The sequence below is a fragment of the Rutilus rutilus genome (genome assembly GCF_951802725.1).
Source record: "Rutilus rutilus genome assembly, chromosome: 25".
NCBI lineage: Eukaryota > Metazoa > Chordata > Actinopteri > Cypriniformes > Leuciscidae > Rutilus > Rutilus rutilus.
The window spans coordinates 2,095,027-2,116,806 of record NC_140229.1 but is presented as its reverse complement, the minus strand read 5'-3'; the positions used below and the strand labels follow the sequence as shown (position 1 = coordinate 2,116,806).

The 21,780-nt window shown below is 36.6% G+C and overlaps 1 protein-coding gene across 1 annotated transcript in view; it reads right to left on the bottom strand.

Moving 5' to 3' along the window:
• Nucleotides 1-1,224: 1,224 nt before the first annotated feature.
• sgsm1b (small G protein signaling modulator 1b) overlaps nucleotides 1,225-21,780 on the bottom strand; it is a 33,325-nt gene continuing 12,769 nt past the window's right edge. The window contains exons 11-25 of the mRNA XM_084399727.1: nucleotides 21,185-21,348; nucleotides 20,978-21,104; nucleotides 18,058-18,184; nucleotides 17,442-17,506; nucleotides 17,217-17,362; nucleotides 15,676-15,804; nucleotides 14,838-15,008; nucleotides 14,683-14,754; nucleotides 11,271-12,617; nucleotides 9,828-9,952; nucleotides 9,126-9,208; nucleotides 8,245-8,354; nucleotides 8,040-8,136; nucleotides 5,663-5,830; nucleotides 1,225-4,012 (exon numbers count right to left, since the gene is read on the bottom strand). Coding sequence (XP_084255853.1) covers nucleotides 3,924-4,012; nucleotides 5,663-5,830; nucleotides 8,040-8,136; nucleotides 8,245-8,354; nucleotides 9,126-9,208; nucleotides 9,828-9,952; nucleotides 11,271-12,617; nucleotides 14,683-14,754; nucleotides 14,838-15,008; nucleotides 15,676-15,804; nucleotides 17,217-17,362; nucleotides 17,442-17,506; nucleotides 18,058-18,184; nucleotides 20,978-21,104; nucleotides 21,185-21,348 — 3,020 coding nt within the window. The 3' untranslated portion in view covers nucleotides 1,225-3,923. The remainder of the gene's footprint in view (nucleotides 4,013-5,662; nucleotides 5,831-8,039; nucleotides 8,137-8,244; nucleotides 8,355-9,125; nucleotides 9,209-9,827; nucleotides 9,953-11,270; nucleotides 12,618-14,682; nucleotides 14,755-14,837; nucleotides 15,009-15,675; nucleotides 15,805-17,216; nucleotides 17,363-17,441; nucleotides 17,507-18,057; nucleotides 18,185-20,977; nucleotides 21,105-21,184; nucleotides 21,349-21,780) is intronic.

Sequence of the window (21,780 nt, the reverse complement as noted above, 5' to 3'; positions counted from 1 at the left end):
ACGCGTGAACTGACTTGTGTGAGTAGTAATTCAGCACGTGTGTGTGTAGTTCAGTAGAATAAATGTCCTTATTCCTTTATATCTGCGGGACTCGCGTGTGGCGCTGATATATCTCTCATTAGCAATCACGCCCTGCTTCATACCACAGTCATTTTAAAAACATCAATGTATTCACTCATAAACGAACGTTAGATCCATCGGCATGACGACAACTTCCACGCTCATTCACTGCGTCATCAATCTACAGCTAGTGTTGTTTTTGGCGGCCTGTTTTAATTTTAGTTTTAGTCTAGTCTTTGTGTCAAGCTGTCGTTTTAGTTTTTATTAGTTTTAGTCACGTTCATACTCTTTTTAGTCTAGTCAAGTTTTAGTCAACGAAAACTGATGACATTTTAGTCTAGTTTTAGTCGACGAAAACTGATGACATTTTAGTCTAGTTTTAGTCAATGAAAATTGTATTTTAGTCTCTTTTTAGTAATGCAATTCTATTTAACCCAGTCAATATAGAATTTCAAACAAGGTTATCTTATTAGTATATTTAGGGCTGTGACGGTGGCAGTTTTTTTTTACCACCGTGGTAATGGACCAACTACCGGCGGTGGTTGGGGGTTATTTAAAAAAAAAAAAAAAAAACTCGTTTTATATTTCCACACAAAGACGCGTGATATACACTCTGCGCTCTGAGAGGGATGTGGGACACGAGCAGGAAAGAGACCATCGATCTCTTCATGATATCTTCGTGTTTTCTACTTGATGTAAATTGGTCTGAAGAGCGAATTTTATCCTCCACAAGGGCGAAATATTAGGCTGTTTGAGATTGCGCTGCCAGAGAAAGTGAAACTAAAAATCACCCGCGCGTGTGAAACTATGGGTTCACGCACAACTCTCTCATTCGTCGTGACGTTATAACATTTCGTCTCGTCTCGTTTTGGTCAACGAAAATGAAGAGACATTTTAGCATAATTTTTATTTTGTAAACCACATTTAGTCTCGTTTTTATTCGTCAACGATATTGCATTATACATGTATTTTAGTCATCGTCACATGACCAGCATTTACGTCTCGTCTCGTCTCGTTTTCGTCAGGTGATAACGGTTCGTTGACGACAATATTTCGTCATAATTTTCGTTGACGAAAGCAACACTATCTACAGCTTTGTTACTGTAAGAGGTTAGCGACCCCTAGCGGTGAAAAAAATTACAGATTGTAGAATGATCCATCACGAAAAACAGTCAACACATACATTTATTAAATATTATAATACAGATTATATCATATGCAGCACGCAGTTCTGACAATATACTATATAGTTTCACAGAGTACAATAAAAATATATAGGTTTCCAATACAATTTCAACAAATCTTTGTGTCTAATGTTGTCTGTAGTTCGTGTCACTGAGGCTGTGAGCCAAATACATTGATCAGTTAAAGTTTTTACAATTCACACGTCCAACATTTGTAGATATTGTTATATTGTGAGCTACATACAGCATCATTCAATGTAAGCTAATGTTACAGGGCATTAAACAGTAATATATAGAGATAGATGATAAAGAGATCATATGACGGAGGGGAATTAGTGTTGATGACACTGGCACTTCATCCAATCGCTCTGGATCACACGTGTTTTAGCAGGTTACTACAATCACATCAAATCTAACAAGTGCTAAAAGTTTGGGACACCATACAAAAGTTCGGCTGCTGGTAGTAGAGCACATCTGTACACACACACACACACACACACACACACACACACACACACACCTATATGGCATATACTGTCTCAGATAAACATGAACTTCATGACAAGCGCCCACCACACACGTCCCTGAACAGAGAAACTTAAGGCAAAAAGATCAATAAAAATGAAAATATCGGTTGTTTTTACAGTAAAGTTGGTTCACTGAGTGAGGTTCGTCATTGTGTAGCAGCACAACAGATTATCTGAGTGACGAAGACGCTGGGGCAAAAAACCTGATGCTAAATGAGTGAACGTGTCCAGGTCACATTTGACCCCAAAATCAAAAGAAATATATATATATATTTTTTTGCATAAAGAAAATTCAGCCTATTTTTAAGACCATTTTACTGTCAAAATAAATATAATCTTCATTACTGCAATATACATTTATGATTTCGATCATTTAAATAAAAAATGTATTACAATAATGATTTACTATAGTTTCGTAAATAAGCAAACATTTTAATGCTCTTGAAAGAATGCAAATTTAATTTCTTAGTTTTTCCTTTGTGTTTATTGTATCATTTATTTTAGGGATGCACGATATATCGGCTACCATATCGGTATCGGACGACATGTTTTAATGTTATAATTTTCTTCCCAATAAGAAAATTTGGCCGATATATTAAAGCCGATAAATAATGTATTATTTCCTTCAGCTGAGACTCTTCAGATGCGCACTGTTCAACATGATGGTTATGATTTGCTTGAAATATGATTAGAATCACTTCAAAAAAGGGAAAATACAGTTCAGTGCAACATGCAAGTCTGTCATATCGGCTACATAAAATTATAATGAGAACATCATAATTGTGTGCTTGGGTCATGGCTTTTAATGGTGAGACTTTTGTTTTTGTAATCAAGCTGATATAAAACTTTGGATTTAGATTTATTGGCCAATATATCGGTTATCGGCTTTCAAATATAAAGAATTATCGGTATCGGCCAATATATCGGTTATCGGCTTTCAAATACAAAGAATTATCGGTATCGGCCAATATATCGGTTATCGGCTTTCAAATATAAAGAATTATCGGTATCGGCTAATATATCGGTTATCGGCTTTCAAATATAAAGAATTATCGGTATCGGCTAATATATCGGTTATCGGCTTTCAAATATAAAGAATTATATGGTATCGGCCAATATATCGGTTATCGGCTTTCAAATACAAAGAATTATCGGTATCGGCCAATATATCGGTTATCGGCTTTCAAATACAAAGAATTATCGGTATCGGCCAATATATCGGTTATCGGCTTTCAAATATAAAGAATTATCGGTATCAGCCAAAATTTTCATATCAGTGCATCCCTGTATAATTTCTTTTTCATTACTGTAATGTGACTATATAAAAGATTATGATTTAGATTTATACATCAAGATAGTATTTATTTGCAAATATACAATAATCCTAATGCTCCTAAAAGTAGAATGCAAATTTAATTTCTTATTTTTTTCCTTTGAATTTAGAGGTCAAATATGAGCTGATTTTCACCCTGCTGGAAATTACAATAATTCACGTTCATCCCCACGCGAGTCTGATAAACCTGACAGAAGGTGCCGTCAATTTGTCCGTGCAAATATCGTGTAGTGATGTGTGAAGTAATTTTCACACATTTAAAAAATAAATAAATATACAGCATTATTTTTTAATACTTTGTGCTTTTAGAAAATCTGAGTCATTGAGTCACACATCACTGCCATTCATAGATCATCTTTATATATTTCATAGCCATGTGTTTACATCCACGATCTTGTATAAAACTATTCTCTATTTTTATTTAATAATCTTCTCAATCTCTGATATATTCTAGTCATATTTACTTTTACAGACCCCATAAAATCAAAATCAGTGTTTTGTGGCTTGCAGATTATGTCTTTGAGTCCATTGCTTATCTGACTAAATAAACTTTATGTATAGGGCATTAAAAAGTTTCTCATCTTACACAAATTTTTTCCAGTCAAATGAGCAAATGGCTGTTTAAACAACACTGATATATCCCGCCCCAACTTCCTATTTCAATATTTATACTCTATATTATAATATTAAGATCTGGGGAGATGAAAACACTGGTTTGGCATTTACCGTAGCTGAAGGTTTTGTTTTCTCAAAATGGCCAAAAACAGACACAGAGCGTCTTTAGATGGATAATGGTAGGCAGAATGATGAGGAAGTTGTTCACTTGTTCTCGATCAGGATCTGGACCTTGTGCACCAGGTCTCGGGCCATGACCAGCAGCTTTGGGACATCATGATGTTCAGCCATTTCTATATATGAAGACATAATGAGCAACAGCATGTCGTTAGCTATGTTTCCATCCAAAGTTGAGAGTGCTTGAATATGATATGACTTTTTTTAAAACTTTAGTTAGTGTGTAATGTTGCTGTTTGAGCATAAACAACATCTGCAAAGTTACAACGCTCAAAGTTCAAAGCAAAGGGAGATATTTGCTTTTACAGAAATTGCTTTGTAAGGACTACAACAGACAGCTGGTAGAGACTACACGCCATTCCTCCCGGGTTAGTGACATCACCAACCCTAAAATTTACATAAACCCCGCCCCCGGGAACGCGATTTATAGATTATCAGGACAGAATATGCTAATCAATGACTAGAAGATAACTACATAGAAGCTACATAAATTCATCAACTAACCAAGTCACTTCGTCTTGAGTCTCTCCATCATTGTCTGACTCCGGTTTGAACATAAAAGACTACATTTTTTAGAAATGTTCAGTGCATGTCTGTGTGAGGTAAAAGGACACGAGCTGTTGAAGCTCCGCCCCCTGTGCCGGGAGCAGCAGCTCATTTGCATTTAAAGGGACAGACACAAATATCTGTGGGGTATTTTGAGCTAAAACTTCACATACACACTCTGGGGACATCAGAGACTTATTTTACATCTTGTGAAAAGGGCATTATACATAGGTGTTGCGACCCAGAAGTATTATTTGAAAATTTCATAATTTCCTAGAATGGGGATATGTTTAGAATTCTGTAAGGAAAATCTCTATAATTTCATTGTAATTTCTTTTGATAAATATTCTGGATATTATTCTGATTTATGTTACTGAAAGGTGAAAGTTCAGTTAGGATGATGTCATAAGCCAGCGCAGTAGTGTAGTGGAGTCAAGTGAAGTGAACGTAGGCTATATCGCTGATGTTAGAAGATGTTGTGTTGCTTCATGTAAGAAAAGATAATTCCAACAGAACTGGCAAAATAAAGTTGCAAAAGAGACGACAGAGTCTGTTTTAAGTGTGCAACATATGCTTTAACATATGCACAAAATTGGAATATCGCAATAAACATTGGAGAAGGAGTTTCAATCCCACGTGTTTAACTACCTGACTATTTTGGTGCAAAATATCTGCACAATATTTTGGTGCAAAAGGCACTGGGGCTATTTTTCATACATTATAAATGACCCGCACATGACATGCAAGAAAAAAAAAAAGTACATTGTGTGCACAATATACAATTAAAAAATTGTGCTCACTATCTTGTGTTCGGATGCTGGTGTTTGTGAACGCAATCGTGTAAGACGCTTCTGGGAGGTAATTATACTAAATCATTCAGATGACAGACTGGCACTTCAGAATGATCAAACCAACATTTGAGATGCTGCAATGCGATTGGTCCGCTGATTAGTCAAGTTATCCAATCGCATCCTCTGATCGCAAAGTTTTATTTATTTTTTTTTGCACATCCGAGGCATTTATTTGGTAAATGTGTTTCAGTCATAGTTTTTGGATAAACAAATTATTCTTCATACATTTTTATGCGCATTTTTAGAAGTTATGCGCATCTTGGCATTTCCATCCTGCAGTTTTAACCCAAAATCTGCACAAAAAATTGGTGGAAGAAAATGTGGGATTTTGCATCACTGCATTTGATAGACGTTTAATAGTCAGCTCACCGTTAAAGAACTTGATGATGTCTGTGAAATCCATGTTGTTCTCCAGGATAATGTCTCGGTACAGCTCAACCAGCGCCAGCGCGATGAAGAGCACAAAGTGCTCGGAGGAAGCGTAACGGGCGGCCCAGATGGTCTCCCACACAGAGAACACGTCATCATACACCATTTCTTACAAAAAAAGAGGTAAAAAAAGGATTCACTCACTTTAAGTGCATCAGTTTTCTTTAAATGGGAAGTTTTGCAGCACTAGTTGAATTGCAAATTTGCAAATTTGATTTAGAGTTAAAGGTTTTTACTGAGGGGATTTTGGGTTTCTCTTTTTATCACTCTATAAATAAGAAAATACTATCAACAGCCAAAAAAACAAACATTTTCACCACGTTTTTATGAATAAAATAAAATAAATAATATCAGGCAAATTATATATGACCAAACCCTCAGTAAAAACAATCAGAATATAGGCTAGATAGGAATAAAACTGTAACGTTTGGTGTGTGTAAGTGCTGCTGAAGTGGAGAAAAAAAAACTCTTGAAAGATATGGCAGAGTTTTTAGTTATAAAATATTGTATAAAATCAGGCAAATTATATATGAACAAACCCCTCAGTAAAACCTTCAGAATTAAATAGGAATAAATCTGTAAAGTTTAGTTTAAGTGCAGCTGAAGTGGAGAAAAAAACAATTATTACCATGTTTTTAGTAATAACATCAGGCAAATAACATGAACAAACCCCTCAGTAAAAATCATAATATAGATAGGAATAAATCTGTAGAGTTTAGTGTAGGGCTGAACGATATTCTGTTTTAACATCGACATCGCGATGTGCGAATGAGCGATAGTCACATCGCCGGAACATGCGATGTGAAGGGTAACGTTAGTAGCACACAGTAAACACGAGATTGTTGTATGGCTTTTTGCTGGGGTGACATACGCGTTCCGCGTGCCTGCACAGTGATTGGTTCGCTGTGCCGCAGCTCACCGCTCACAGCCAACATTCACTGGCAATCCTATAGCTAAAAATGCGCTACGAAGAGGATCCGCCGCAAAAAAGTCAAAATTCAGTCAGCTATTTGGGACTAGCCTATTTCGTCTACAAAAAGGAGGATGTTGACCAAAAAGAGGTAGGCTACTTTGCTGGAGTGTTATAAAGTTGTGGATGTTTTTTTTTTTTTAAAGTCGTTTATTTTTCGTGTTCGCATTTATGAGGAAAAAACAATGTTATTAAGGACGCGACCGTTGTGAAAGCGGCAGTAAAAGACTGCTTTAAAACTTTCACAGATACCTCAAACAGAAAGCACAAAGCCTTTCTTTAAAACGAATTTCGTTTCGTATTAATTGTATCTTAATTTTAATCAGTAGGCCTATTTCATTATCCAATTTCCTGGATTTAATAAATAAATATTAAATAGCAGCCAGCGCCTGAACTGGAGATTATAAACTATCATCCATGAACCGCAACTCAGCATGAAAGGTAGCCTACTCGCCTCACACACCTAATAATAATAATAATAATAAAATAGAAATCTCTACTTTTAAACAGAACCATTAAAAAAATAATAATAGCCTAATCTGTATGAAAAGTGCATTTCTCCCGATCACTGCTGCGAAGATCGCGAGTCAGTATTGTCAACTTAATCTTTACAGAAAACACTTGTTTATTAATAAACAATTAAAATGTCACATTGCAATATTTTACATATTATTAATCATTACTTTTGCTGGTTATAGGTGCCGTTTACATGAACGCGTCACTGAATCAGCACAGAAAACATAATTTTTCGGGTCCTAGAACCTGAAGAACGTTAGGTCCTGTGAAGAACGTTCACCGAATTCTGAGAGAAATATGTTTCTGGAATAAAATATTAAGTGGCCTTTTTTTTTACTTGTAATGAAGCTTGCTTATTAGTGAAATTATTAATAACATGGAATGGTAATTATTGACTTTAGCCTGGATTGATGGCTCGCAATATCGCGATATATATCGTTGGGAAAAAAAATATCGCAATGTAATTTTTTTCCAATATCGTGCAGCCCTAGTTTAGTGTGTGTGTATGTGATACTGAAGTGGAGAAAAAAACGCTTTAAATATAGGCTATTTATGACAATTGAAATCTAGACGCAAATTAATAAAATGCAATATTTTGGATGTTTGCTTTCCATTAGTCTGAAAGTTATGGATGCAAAATATCCCAAAAATCACAAAATTGACCGGTGCATAAACTATGGTTTTGCCTGTAGTGTCTCGCCTTAAAATGGGTATTTTAGTATATTTATTTAGGATTTAATATTTATTTACTAAGCATGTAATATTGATTATTTATTAGTGTTTTCATTTTGTTTTCCAGATGTTTTAGCAGTGTGGCGTTGATGCGCTCACCTCTCTTGAAGTCCAGGAGGAACCAGCGGTAGCAGAAGTAGAAGTGTGTGTAGTCTCCGTTCTGCTGCATCAGCTCAAAGAGCTCCGAGTCCAGGATCTGAAGAGGTGTGACAGAATCATGAAACAGAAACACACACACACACACACACTCACTAAAACATCAGCAGAAATGTGTTTAATAAGTGCGTGTGATTGTGGGTGAAACCTGGATGAGGGAACGCATGTTGGCGAAGTGTGTGTCCATGGCTCCTCCATGAGGGAAGTTCTGGTTCATTCGTTTCATGAGCTCAGTGAAGCAGCTGAAAGCCATGGCCTCTACATTTAAACCAGACGATTCAGAAATATTTTTCACTTGGTAATATAACAGTCACATTGCTTTAGTTAAAGTCCCCCTGTAGACAATCATTTTATCCCTTAAAACTGATCTTTGATCACCAAAATTACATATTAAAAATGTTTTTTCCTTGAATAAAATATTCTTCATGGCTTAAAATATCTTGAATGTAACTCGACACCCTCGCATCATTTAGTATTCGTGGTTCTATGAATATGCAAATGAGCCCCGCCTCCACTCACTCACTCAGCTCAGAGATCCACTGGTTGACGATCACACGTTGATCTGATTGGTTACAAGGTAGTTTGTGACATCAGAAACACCAGCGATTTCAAAGCGTGTTTTTGAGACTGTCTTTGGTTCACTGCAGTTTTAAGGAGGAAATACTCAGCAATGGTGTCGACTTATGAATTTACACATGGTTTGTCTTAAAGCATATTAAAAACACCTCATAGACACATAAACAACATTAAAAGCTGGATTTCAACCACAGGGGGACTTTAAATCACAAGTTTTTTTTAGGCACAGCATGAATCATAGTGCCTAAAACACTTCCAATGCAGGCAACAGCAATATAATAAAATACACCATTGTTCAACAAATAATTAAATTAAAAATCACAATAAATAATTTCCACAACAAGTTATAAATGTCCAATCAGATTTCAGAAGGAAAAATATTCATTTTTATAATTAAACAGAACATATGGGTCACTGGAGTAAATAGGGTAAGACTTATTAAGGTTATTGTACCATCATCCAGGATGACCAGCAGCGGCGCTAGTAAGTCACACATTCCCTGGACGTATCCAATGTCAAGGTGCTGCCACACATAACTTAGGACACAAAAACATGATAACATTCTCATTTGATTTCAGATGAGAAGTAAATAAGTGTAATGCTGCAGATTTATTTCTTACCATTCAAGAAAAGTATTTTTTTCAAAGTAATTAATAATTGATTTAGCAATAAGGATGCAATAAATTGATCAAAAGTGACAAAGGCATTTTTTGTAACAATGTTACAAAATATTTATTTTCTTTTTTTTAATGTTCTTTTGAAGTTTCTATTCGTCAGAGAATCCTGAAGTTTTTATCATGGTTTCAACAAAAATATGAAGCAGCACAACTGATAATAATCATAAATGTTTCTAGAGCATCAAATCATCATATTACAATGATTTCTGAAGGATCATGTGACACTGAAGACTGGAGTAATGATGCTGAAAATTCAGCTTTGATCACAGGAATAAATTACACTTTACTATATATTCACATAGAAAACAGTTATTTTAAATTGTAATAATATTTCACAGTTTTTACTGTATTTTTAATCAAATAAATGCAGCCTTAGTGAGCAGAAGAGGCTTCTTTCAATACACTTTGATCCCAAACATTTGAATGGTATACATTAAACTAAAATATAAAAAACATCACAATCAGCTTTATATTTTACCTGCACATAATGTTACGCAGTTTCTCCAGGTTTGTGGGGGTAAAATACCAATAGTTTCTGTCACATCGCTGGACGTCTTTGTCAATGCGATGTAGATTGAGTGTGTACAGGTCTACCAGCTCCTGCTGTAAAAGAGACGAGAAGAAAAAATGTCTTTGAAGATCGCACACTAATAGTGGAACAGTTCAGCCAAAAATGTATTTCTTTCTTCATTGGAGCACAAAAGGAGGTTTAAATTGTGCAAAAATTTACAAAATGTGGGTCTGTTCCTAACACAAAGCATCTATGACTTTAGAAGACTTGAAATATAGTATTATGAGCCAGATAAGCTACTTTCATGATGCTGTTTTTGACAGAAAACAAACACAACAAACAATAAACAAATACAAAGAAATACAATAACAGTAAACAAACAAACTTACAAAGCAAAAAAACTGTAAACAAATAAATATATAAAGACAAAAAACAGTAAACAACCAAGCATACAAAAAGTAAACAAACACCAAAAATACAAAGGCCAAAAAAAAACGTAAACAAACACAAAATTACAAAGACAAAAACATGGTAAACGAAAACAAACATCGAAAAAAGCAAAAAAACTGTGAACAAATATAAAAATAAAAAAAACACAGTAAAGAAACACGAACATACAAAGACCAGAAAACGAACACCAACATACAAAGAGAGCAAATAAAAAAAACAGTAAACAAATAAAATAAAAATACAAAGGCCAAAAAAAAAACAGTAAAGAAACACAAACATACAAAAAAAGGCAAAAAAACCCCACAATAAACAAACACAAACATACAAGAGAGCAAATAAACAGTGAACAAATATAAAATAAAATAAAACACACCGTAAAGAAACACAAACATACAAAGAAAGACCAGAAAACAAACACAAACATACAAAGACAGCAAAAAAAAAAAACCGGTAAACAAATATAAAAATACAAAGGCCAAAAAAAAACAGTGAAGAAACACAAACATACAAAGAAAGACCAGAAAACAAACACAAACATACAAAGACAGCAAATAAAAAAACGGTAAACAAATATAAAAATTTAAAGGCCAAAAAAAAACAGTAAAGAAACACTAACATACAAAGAAAGACCAGAAAACAAACACAAACATACAAAGACAGCAAAAAAAAAAAAAAAACGTAAACAAATATAAAAATACAAAGGCCAAAAAAAACAGTAAAGAAAAACAAACATACAAAAAAGACACAAAAAAACCCACAATAAACAAACATGCAAGAGAGCAAATAAAAAAAAAACAGTAACCAAATACAAAGACCAAAAACACAGTTCTCAAACATAAAAAAGCACAAAAAAAGTCAAACTAAACTAAAATAATGTTTTGGGGTAAGACCAAGCATTTTCCCCCTCCCTCCCTCCCGATCCCTTCAAAGTTTAAACAGAGAATGTTTTAGATGACATACCGAGTACGTTGTCCCGATGGACGACACTGGAGACGCGATGTCGATCTTGTCTCCCGTGACCGCGAGAGAGTCTGGTTTGGGGAATAAGTTGTCGATCTCCGGTTCCTCGTCCGAGAGCGCGGAGTCTGTTCCCTCGGGAGTGGTGTTGACGCCCGGCTCCATGCAGAGCTCCAGCGCAGGCGTTCCCATCGGAGAGTTCACGGGACGAGCCAGCATCAGAGGAGTCCGGGATATGTGAGTGTCTGAGGACATGTAAACCACGGATGAAGCGATCTCCTCCATTTCCAGAGCCGACGGCGAGTCGTCAGACATGTCTGGAGATTGTTTTGATTGGGAAGTGATGGGACCGCAGCTTTCCGACTCGGAATCGGTGATTTGTTTGATTAATGATCTGTGAATGGTGTGATCAGAGTCCCAGTTGATTGTTTGCGGTGTGCTGATGGTTTCAGCTTCACATTTGGTCACATTCTGTGAACATTCATCAGTTTTTTGATCGGGTTTTGTGTCATCCTGGCCTTCGTTTACTTTCAAATCTGTTTCTTTATCAGTCTTTGATTTTGAGTTTTCCTCTCCAGACGTTGAAGACGCACATCCTTCAATCTCAACCTCCTTTGGCTCTGAGGATTTGGTTGTTATTTCTTCAACAGGATCTTTTAAAGAACCAAGTTCACATTTATTTTCATTTTCTTCAAATTTTCTTGCACTGGTTTGCATTTCAGCTTCTGTGTTTTCTTTAGTCGTGTCTTTATCTTTCACTGAATCGACTTCAATCTCAACCTCCTTTGACTCTGATGATTTTGTCATTTCTTCAACAGGATCTTTTAAAGAACCAAGTTCACATTTTTCATTTTCTTCAGATTTTCTTGCACTGGGTTGCATTTTAGCTTCTGTGTTTTCTTTAGTCGTGTCTTTATCTTTCACTGAATCGACTTCCTGATGCATTTCAGTCCCAGATGTTTCAGAAGTCTCACTTTCTAGAGGCTTTACTGACTCGCCTTCTGAACGGACACTCTGTGTTAGTGAAACTACAGCATCTTTGACCGTATCCCGAGACGTCGAGCTGTTTTCTGGTGGATCCTCGTTGGCCTTCTTCTCCAGGTCAGTCTGATGTTGTGATGGCGGGTCTCGAGTTGTGGTTTTGGGCTCTTGTGTGGACGTCTCCTCTGTGCTTGGAGAGCCGTCTGAGAGCGCTGAAGTCACGGAGAAGTTACGAGACGACGGGTGCCCGGAGTCTGGAGAACTAGTGCAATTCGGGAGAGTGCCGTTTGGGATTTTGGGCTGTGGCTTCTCGTCTTTTGGTTTGGGCTCAGATTCAATCGGGTCGACCTCATCGACAGACCCAAACACCTGAGGATGGTCAAAATGGACAGGAGAAACTAAATCAGAAAGCCTAAAACCAGCACAGCTGAAAGACAGAACAATAATACATAGAGATTCACAGATATAAAATTTTCCGCCGATACCGATAGCCGATTATTCAGAACGATATCGACTGATACCGATAGCCGATTATTCAGAACGATATCGACTGATACCGATAGCCGATTATTCAGAACGATATCGTCTGATACCGATAGCCGATTATTCAGAACGATATCGACTGATACCGATAGCCGATTATTCAGAACGATATCGACTGATACCGATAGCCGATTATTCAGAACGATATCGTCTGATACCGATAGCCGATTATTCAGAACGATATCGACTGATACCGATAGCCGATTATTCAGAACGATATCGACTGATACCGATAGCCGATTATTCAGAACGATATCTACCGATAGCCGATTATTCAGAACGATATCGACTGATATCGATAGCCGATTATTCAGAACGATATCTACCGATAGCCGATTATTCAGAACGATATCGACTGATATCGATAGCCGATTATTCAGAACGATATCTACCGATAGCCGATTATTCAGAACGATATCGTCTGATACCGATAGCCGATTATTCAGAACGATATCGACTGATACCGATAGCCGATTATTCAGAACGATATCGTCTGATACCGATAGCCGATTATTCAGAACGATATCTACCGATAGCCGATTATTCAGAACGATATCGACTGATATCGATAGCCAATTATTCAGAACGATATCTACCGATAGCCGATTATTCAGAACGATATCGACTGATACCGATAGCCGATTATTCAGAACGATATCTACCGATAGACGATTATTCAGAACGATATCGACTGATATCGATAGCTGATTATTCAGAACGATATCTACCGATAGCCGATTATTCAGAACGATATCGACTGATACCGATAGCCGATTATTCAGAACGATATCTACCGATAGCCGATTATTCAGAACGATATCGACTGATACCGATAGCCGATTATTCAGAACGATATCTACCGATAGCCGATTATTCAGAACGATATCGTCTGATACCGATAGCCGATTATTCAGAACGATATCGACTGATACCGATAGCCGATTATTCAGAACGATATCGTCTGATACCGATAGCCGATTATTCTGAACGATATCGACTGATACCGATAGCCGATTAATCAGAACGATATCGACTGATACCGATAGCCAATTATTCAGAACGATATTGACTGATAACGATAGCCGATTATTCAGAAAGATTTCTAACAATACCCGATAATTCAGAACGATATCTACCGATAGCCGATTATTCAGAACGATATCGACTGATACCGATAGCCGATTAATCAGAACGATATCGACTGATACCGATAGCCAATTATTCAGAACGATATTGACTGATAACGATAGCCGATTATTCAGAAAGATTTCTAACAATACCCGATAATTCAGAACGATATCTACCGATAGCCGATTATTCAGAACGATATCGACTGATACCGATAGCCGATTAATCAGAACGATATCGACTGATACCGATAGCCAATTATTCAGAACGATATTGACTGATAACGATAGCCGATTATTCAGAAAGATTTCTAACAATACCCGATAATTCAGAACGATATCTACCGATAGCCGATTATTCATAACTATATCGACCGATACTGATAGTTTACTTTTTCTTATGGGAAAAAAAATCTCTCCCAAATAATGCAGCAAACTATTCAGAGACATATAATAGCAGTTTAATATAATGCCTCTGTTGTTATTTGCAACCAATATTATAGTGCACCAAATGGCAAATGCAAATTATATAATTGATTTTTCATTTTCATTTTGCACCAACGTTGCACAAATGTAATGGAAAATGTAAATTTAGATACAGAAATGCATTGTCATTTTGCATATTACATTTCAAAGTGAATATTGCTACCCATATGCTTCCATAGATTTTTACTATCCACGATACATATTGTTGCAATATATTGTGACACGATATATTGTTAGACCCCTAGTTAATCGTGGTGTTTAATGCGATGCCGTCTCACCCGAGTGCTGCTGTTGGAGTCGCTGTGTGATCCGGCGTGACTCTGTTTATCGGAGCCGCTGCTCTGAGACGACTGGAGAGAGAAACACAGTAAATCTGCATGCAAACATCACTGTGCATCTGATATGCGTAGGCGACTCGAGCGTAAACACTTACATCCGTGCTGATGGTGGAGTCCTGGCGCGATCTGCTGTCCACGTTGGCGCCCGACGCGCATTTGGCCAGAGCGACGGCGTGTTGTTCCTTCTCTCGCTGGCGCACGATGGCTTCACATCCCAACCACTCGCTCATGGTCTGCTCGTAACACGCTCGAATCTGCTCGTCCACCTAGAGAGAGGATTATAGGGCTGTCAATTAAAATTCGATAAAAAAAGAAAAACTGCAGAGAATTGATTGGATGGTTGTGGTTTGCTATTGGCTGATCTCATGTGAGTGACAGGTTGCCCCGCCCACATCATCAGAGAAGAGAAGAGATGCTGCAAGAGGAACTTAATCTGATTCAAGATTACCAGGTAGGGCTGTCAAATAAAAATTCAATTTTTTTTTCAATATTCGTCGAATTTAAAAAACAACAACTGCACATTCAAATGCAAAAAGCGTGCATTCGAATTTTTGCGCGCGAGACATGATGATAGCTTATCCAGCTTATCCAGTGTACAGCGCTGCGGCTGCGTTGCTAATTTGAAAAATGGCGGGAAAAGGCATGCAGACGAAAACCCACTCAGATTGTGGGAAAAATCATGCAACGACACACTTGACCAAACCTGCACATCGGCCAGAGCTGAGCGTGTGTTTTCATCAGCTGGAAATACAGTACTTTTTTTGTTCTCTTAAAATTAAGTATTGCCTTCAGAATTTGAAAATAACTAGAATTTTGCTAATATTTAACAAAGAAATTCGAATTGAGCTTTTCAGCCATTTTGACGGCCCTAATGCACGGTTATGCTGCTTCTGCTCTGGTCTCGTTCTGCCGATCAGAGTCACGTTCGCTCACCTCTTTGCGTTCGTCGAGGCTCATGGTGAAGTGATAGTGGCCTAAGAGAAACGGCCAGACCTCTTTACGCAGAGAGGGATCCACGCCTCCATAATACACCAGCCGAAGAAGTTCCTCCTCCTCGTACGCCTGCACAGCATATTATACTTGTTAATATTTTACATGTTTTTATGGTAACACTTTACAATAAGACTTAACATGAACTAACAATGAACTACTTCTACAGTATTTATTAATCTTAAGTTTTTAAAACATTTTAAAAACAAATTAGACTTTTTATTTTATTTATGCTTATATTTTCCATTTTCACTTTATTTTTAAAAGGGTCCAATTATTATGGAAGCTTGTTCCCACCACAGAATAAAAAAGGTAAGTGCGACTTTTTATCTCACAATTCTGACTTTTTTTTCTCACAAGTGCGAGTTTACATCTTTTGCAAGTTATAAAGTCAGAATTGCGTGATCTAAACTTGCAATTGCGAAGTCAGAAGTGTGACTTTATATCTCGCAGAAGATGCAAACTCGCAATTCCGAGAAATAAAGTCAGAATTGTGAGGTATAAACTCGCAATTGTGGGATAAAATGCCGCAATTATCTTTTAAAATGTTTTATTCTGTGGTGGAAACAAGCTTCCACAAATTATGTTTTTTGCACATTTTTATCTTTCTTTAGTGTATGATGTTGCTGTTTGAGCATGAAAAAGCTCTGAGTTATTCTCTATATCCGTCACGATCACCCATGAGAGTGCCCATCATTACCACCAGAGGGCGCTCCACCCCGGACTATCGTCATTCCCTCACGAAACTACATTTCCCATAACTCACTGCCTGGACTCATCATCCCTGACTGCATCCACCTGTGTCAGTCTCAGCCTATTTAAACCATGTACACTCATTCATTCCCTGCGAAATCTTGTTTAGTGTAACACTGCATTTCTGAGCGTTTCCACTGTTTTCCATGTTCCTTGTTTTCCCATTCCTGTCTCGCCCTCTGGATTTGGTTGTTTGATTGGACTGATTTACTGTGCTCTGACCTTTTGCCTGTCGTTTACTACGATTGTGGATTATCCTTTCATTAAAACACTGCATTTGGATTCTCAGCCTTCGTGTCTCACAGCAGTTTGTGACAATATCAGTGTCAGTGTTTCTGAACTCCTGAAACGCCTCCATTGTAGTCTTGAGTTTCTTCCGGGAACGAACACGTCACAATATTCCTCATTTAAATAATTAATATGCAGAATAAAGGGGCGGGGCCTGGTTGAGTTAGTTAGTAGTGTGTTAAACTGGTGGTTATGGTAAGGCGTGGGACTTTCCCAAACACACTCGAAGCGCTCGACCAATCACAACACACTGGTCCAGCCGACCAATCAGAGCACAGTGCGCTTTTCAGAAGGAGGGGCTTCATAGAGACAGGAACTAAACAGAGCGTTACTGACAGACTGGGAAGATTATATCAACTATAATAGCCCTACTGTACACAAGATATCAGCTGATTATTAATGAGGCTGTGGAGTAAGTACACTAGATAGTGAAGGTCACATACAGCGCTGTCCTGTAGGAACATCTTCCACACTTCTGCAGACAGACCACCTTTGGCATCATAAGGGATGTCCGTCTCAACAATAGTGGCGTTCACCAGAGCCGACAGGTGCGTGCGGACGGTGGACAGGTGACGGCAGTACGCCAACCCTTGAAGATACACGACAGCTCATGAGAAAGTGCATAAGAGAGTGCGTTACAAAAGCATAAAATCTCATGCGATACATACAGCCGTAGAAAGCACGGGAAATGATCTGGTGCTTCATGGTCTCACAGAGTAGCTTCAGCGGCGCCCTGTTTCACACAGACATCTGGAGTCAGTCTAAAACCATATATGTGACCCTGGACCACAAAACCAGTCACATGGGTCAATTTTTTGAAATTGAGATTTTTACATTATCTGAAAGCTGAATAAATAAGCTTTCCACTGATGTATGGTTTGTAAGGATAAGGACAATATTTGGTCGAGATACAACTATTGTAAATCTGGAATCTGAGGGTGCAAAAAAATCACAACATTGAGAAAATCCCCTTTAAAGTTGTGCATTTATGTTCACGATTGTGCTGCATTCACTCACAAAATTATTTAATACAAATAATTTAATACATTCACTCAGAAAATTATATTTACAGTAGGAAATTTACAAAATATCTTCTTTGAACATGATCTTTACTTAATATCCTCATGATTTTTGGCATAAAAGAAAAATGTATAATTTTGACCCATACAATGTATTGTTTGCTATTGCCACAAATATACCCGTGCGACTCGTGACTGGTGACGTGATCCAGGGTCTAGTATAGTAGGTTATTTTATATTGCAAACATCACAAATCCAGACTAGCCTGTCGTGGTTGCATCCGTTGGGAAGTCCACCGTCCGACAAGCCGTTCTGCGAACATGAAGAACAAGACGACTTCCTCGGCGTGGGCTGCCACATGTTCACACTCTGGTCGATCAGTTCTGGTGCAACTTTAATATTGAGAATATCAATTAGCATCATATTGACAGGGTTCGTACAAGAAAAAAGACTTTTTGAAATTTAAGTCCTGGAAAACCCATGAAAACAGCACTTTTTTACGAAAAGGTACTTGAAAAGTGCTTGAAATTATTGAAAGACAATATATGTGGAATTAGTGTTTAATTTTATAGATATAGAGCCATTTTGCATGGCTATGAGTGTGATATTGCTCATATAAATATCCAAGTATATGATACAGCTTGAAAAGTCCTAGAAATTCATTTTACAGTATCAGTACGAACCCTGTATTTAAGACCATCATTACCAGTGTAAAAAATGCCAATCCTGCTTCAGACATTAGTCAGATGTAGAAATAAATAAAATAAAAATGTACAGTATCCAATAAGAAATGCTGTATGGATGTGTTTTTCATAAACATATGAGGAAAGTTTTACTTTTCTTTATATTGCCTTGATTTTTATCTCATACCATTAAAACGAGTCACTTTCACAGTATGAAATTAATATGGATATATGTGCAGGGTTATTATCATTAACTAAAACTAATGGTATTTAAAACATTTCTGTTAATTGAAATTAAGCTAAAATAAAAAATATAAATATTAGTTGAAAAACTTGAACTAAACAAAAATTGGAAATGTTGTCTTGGCAATAAAAAGTTTAAGTTGAAGCATTAACATTATTAACTGGACATAAATAAAACAGTCTTAAACTGTCACTCTAAAACTGTCATAATAATGAATTAAACTTAAATGGCAATATTAAAATAATAATAAAATGAATTACTAAAAATTAAACTAAAATGAACATGAATACTAAAAATATGAAGTAAAGCCAATTCAAAATATTCATGAAATAAAAATAATACAAACACTATATTTATGACAAGATGTATACAAATCTACTATTGGCAGTTAAATCCATTTTAAAATATAAAATATTTATCAAATGTGCATAATTTATTACATTAGAGCAAAAAAACAGGTGTTTTTCTCAGTCTGAAGAGGTGCTTGATGCGTTTGGAATGATATACAAATATATTTACACAAATATCTACTGTATGCCTTGTATTTTTTACGTTTATTATGTTATTTGTTTCTTATGTTCAAGACAAAACAAAAACACAGTAGATGTCGCTTATGGCCTGATGGGAAACTATAAACAGGTCAACTAGGTTATCATTTAAAATTTTGTGCCATTTCAAATTATTTCTTAGTTCTGTTTGTTATTTTGTAAACCCTCTAACTCTGTTTTGTTTTAGTCTATCAGTATATTTTAGTTTTTATTTCTATTTCTAATAACCCTCTGTTGGTTCCCGCGTAGAGGTATTTCAATGAAATGAATGAACTATATTATAGTTTGTATTATTAGGGGATTTTATGGCACTAAATTATATTTATAAAATAGTTATGATCCATTTATTACTGATTATTTACTGTCGTAAATGTAGAATGCTTTGGAGCAACAGACTGAAGTTCGAGCTAATTTTAAAGAAGACACTTTAAAAAAGCATTAAAAAAATAAATAATTTTATATGAAATATATATTTTCCAAAACACATTTTACTCTAAAACTGTGAGAAAATGAAAGCCGTAAATCTAATTTGAGGTTGATATCTCAAAAAATGAGCTTTCAGTGGGATTTTGTTAGGCGCAGTACTAGACGCTTCCACTAGGTGAAATTCGTCTCCCATTGGCTTCCAACGCGCTAAGTGTGGCTGTTCTTTCAGGACCATTTAACCTTTTCGAATCATGTCTGATTTATTTGTGTGTGTTCACATAGCACGTGCCAAAATCGTTACCAAGTTTCGTTCCATTCCATACAAATAACGTACAATTTTTCGATCAAAAATTACCGAATAGGCTAGTTGCACGTGGCCGGCATTTTGGATTTCGGATCAGCGAGTGTGCGCTTAGACACTAACGGTTTCGCATTACGCCCGGTGCAGGGAGCCGGAGAAAGCCGAAATGTGTCTTTTATAGAATCATTTATCACTTAAAATACTACTAAGATCCATATTACTATCACACGAGCCAATGGCAATTAAATGCACAGATGCATAGTCAGATTAATGAATGAAATACAACTGTTCACGAATAGAAGATTGTATTTTGACTCATGCTGCATACGCATACGCAATGACAATTATGCCTACTGTAAATATATCAAAACGGACAGGGAACTACATCATCACGTTGAAAGGTCACGCCGGCGCCGGCGGAAGTACCGCCCCACTTTTTACAATGCGACTGTACGTAGGAGGATAGTTCAAATAGTATTGTTTGCTATTATATATAGTAATAGTATTCAGTGAATATGAATATGAATAGTATATGAATAACATTCTGATGAATATGAATAGTAGTTCAAATAGTATTGCCGGCGCGACCTTTCAACGTGATGACGTAGTTCCCTGTCCGTTTGTTGATCAGCTCAATCCGAACTATTGAAGGTAAAAAGTCTATAAATTATATATATTTTTTAAATGACCTATCGTTTCACTAGATAACCTCTTCTTCAGCTGTGATCGCGTACAGCCCGTTTAAACACTTAAAAGACTTTTGAAACTGCATTGATTTGGACTTAAAAACGATGGTAACCAATGAAGTCCATTGTTAGAAGAAAAATCCAGAAATGTTTTCCTCAAGAAACATAATTTCTCTCCCACTGAGGAAAGAAAGACATGGATATCTTGGATGGCATTGGGGTGAGTAAATTATTAGGAAATTTTCATTTTGGGGTGAACTAATCCTTTAATGAAACACCAACATCACGTTAACTTACCGAACTCCTGACTGCCTGGATATATAATCCGAAACACATAATCCGTGGCCTCATCTTCATCTTTGTCCGAGAATGACTCGCAGGATCCATGTGGACTCCTTTTACGCAGTTTTGGGAACACTTTTCCCTGCGGAAAGAACACAAAAAAAGGTCTGCAAAACAAAACGTTTCTTATTCACACTGCTGAAGAATGAGTTTTTGGCGTACCTTTCCTCTTTGGGACCACAGAGGAGGATCTAACTGGCCATGAGGAAGCAGGCCCGTTTCCAGACACGTGAGGAACTGGAGAATGTGGCCTCCTTTTGGGAACCGAAACGGAGGTCTTTGGATCCCGTCTTGGCTGACCAAAACCACAGTACCACCACTGTCCACTGAACACAAGCAGATTCGGACAAACCTTTAATATTGTATCATATTTGATATGCACATTTCTAAATTATCGACATGATCAGAACTTTGAAAATCCCGTCGCACACAATCTAATACAGTCCTACTGATTGAGAGTTTAGACTTAACCTTTATTAGTTTAGTATAACTGTACAAACATCCATCTTCAGCTCGTTTACTGGTTTTTATGAAGTAAATGTGAGAATAACTTTGATATTGTTAGTAATATTTCAAGATGAAGACTAAAGCTACTTGTGATTATCCATGCATCAGTTTTTGGAGAAATCACGAGTATCAAATATGATCATCAGGCTTTTGAGGAAGGTTTATTTGTTCATCTCTCAATCATCATTGCATTGCATTATATGTTTTAAAACTTAAAGAGCTTTAATCATAAAACTAAGCATTTAAATATC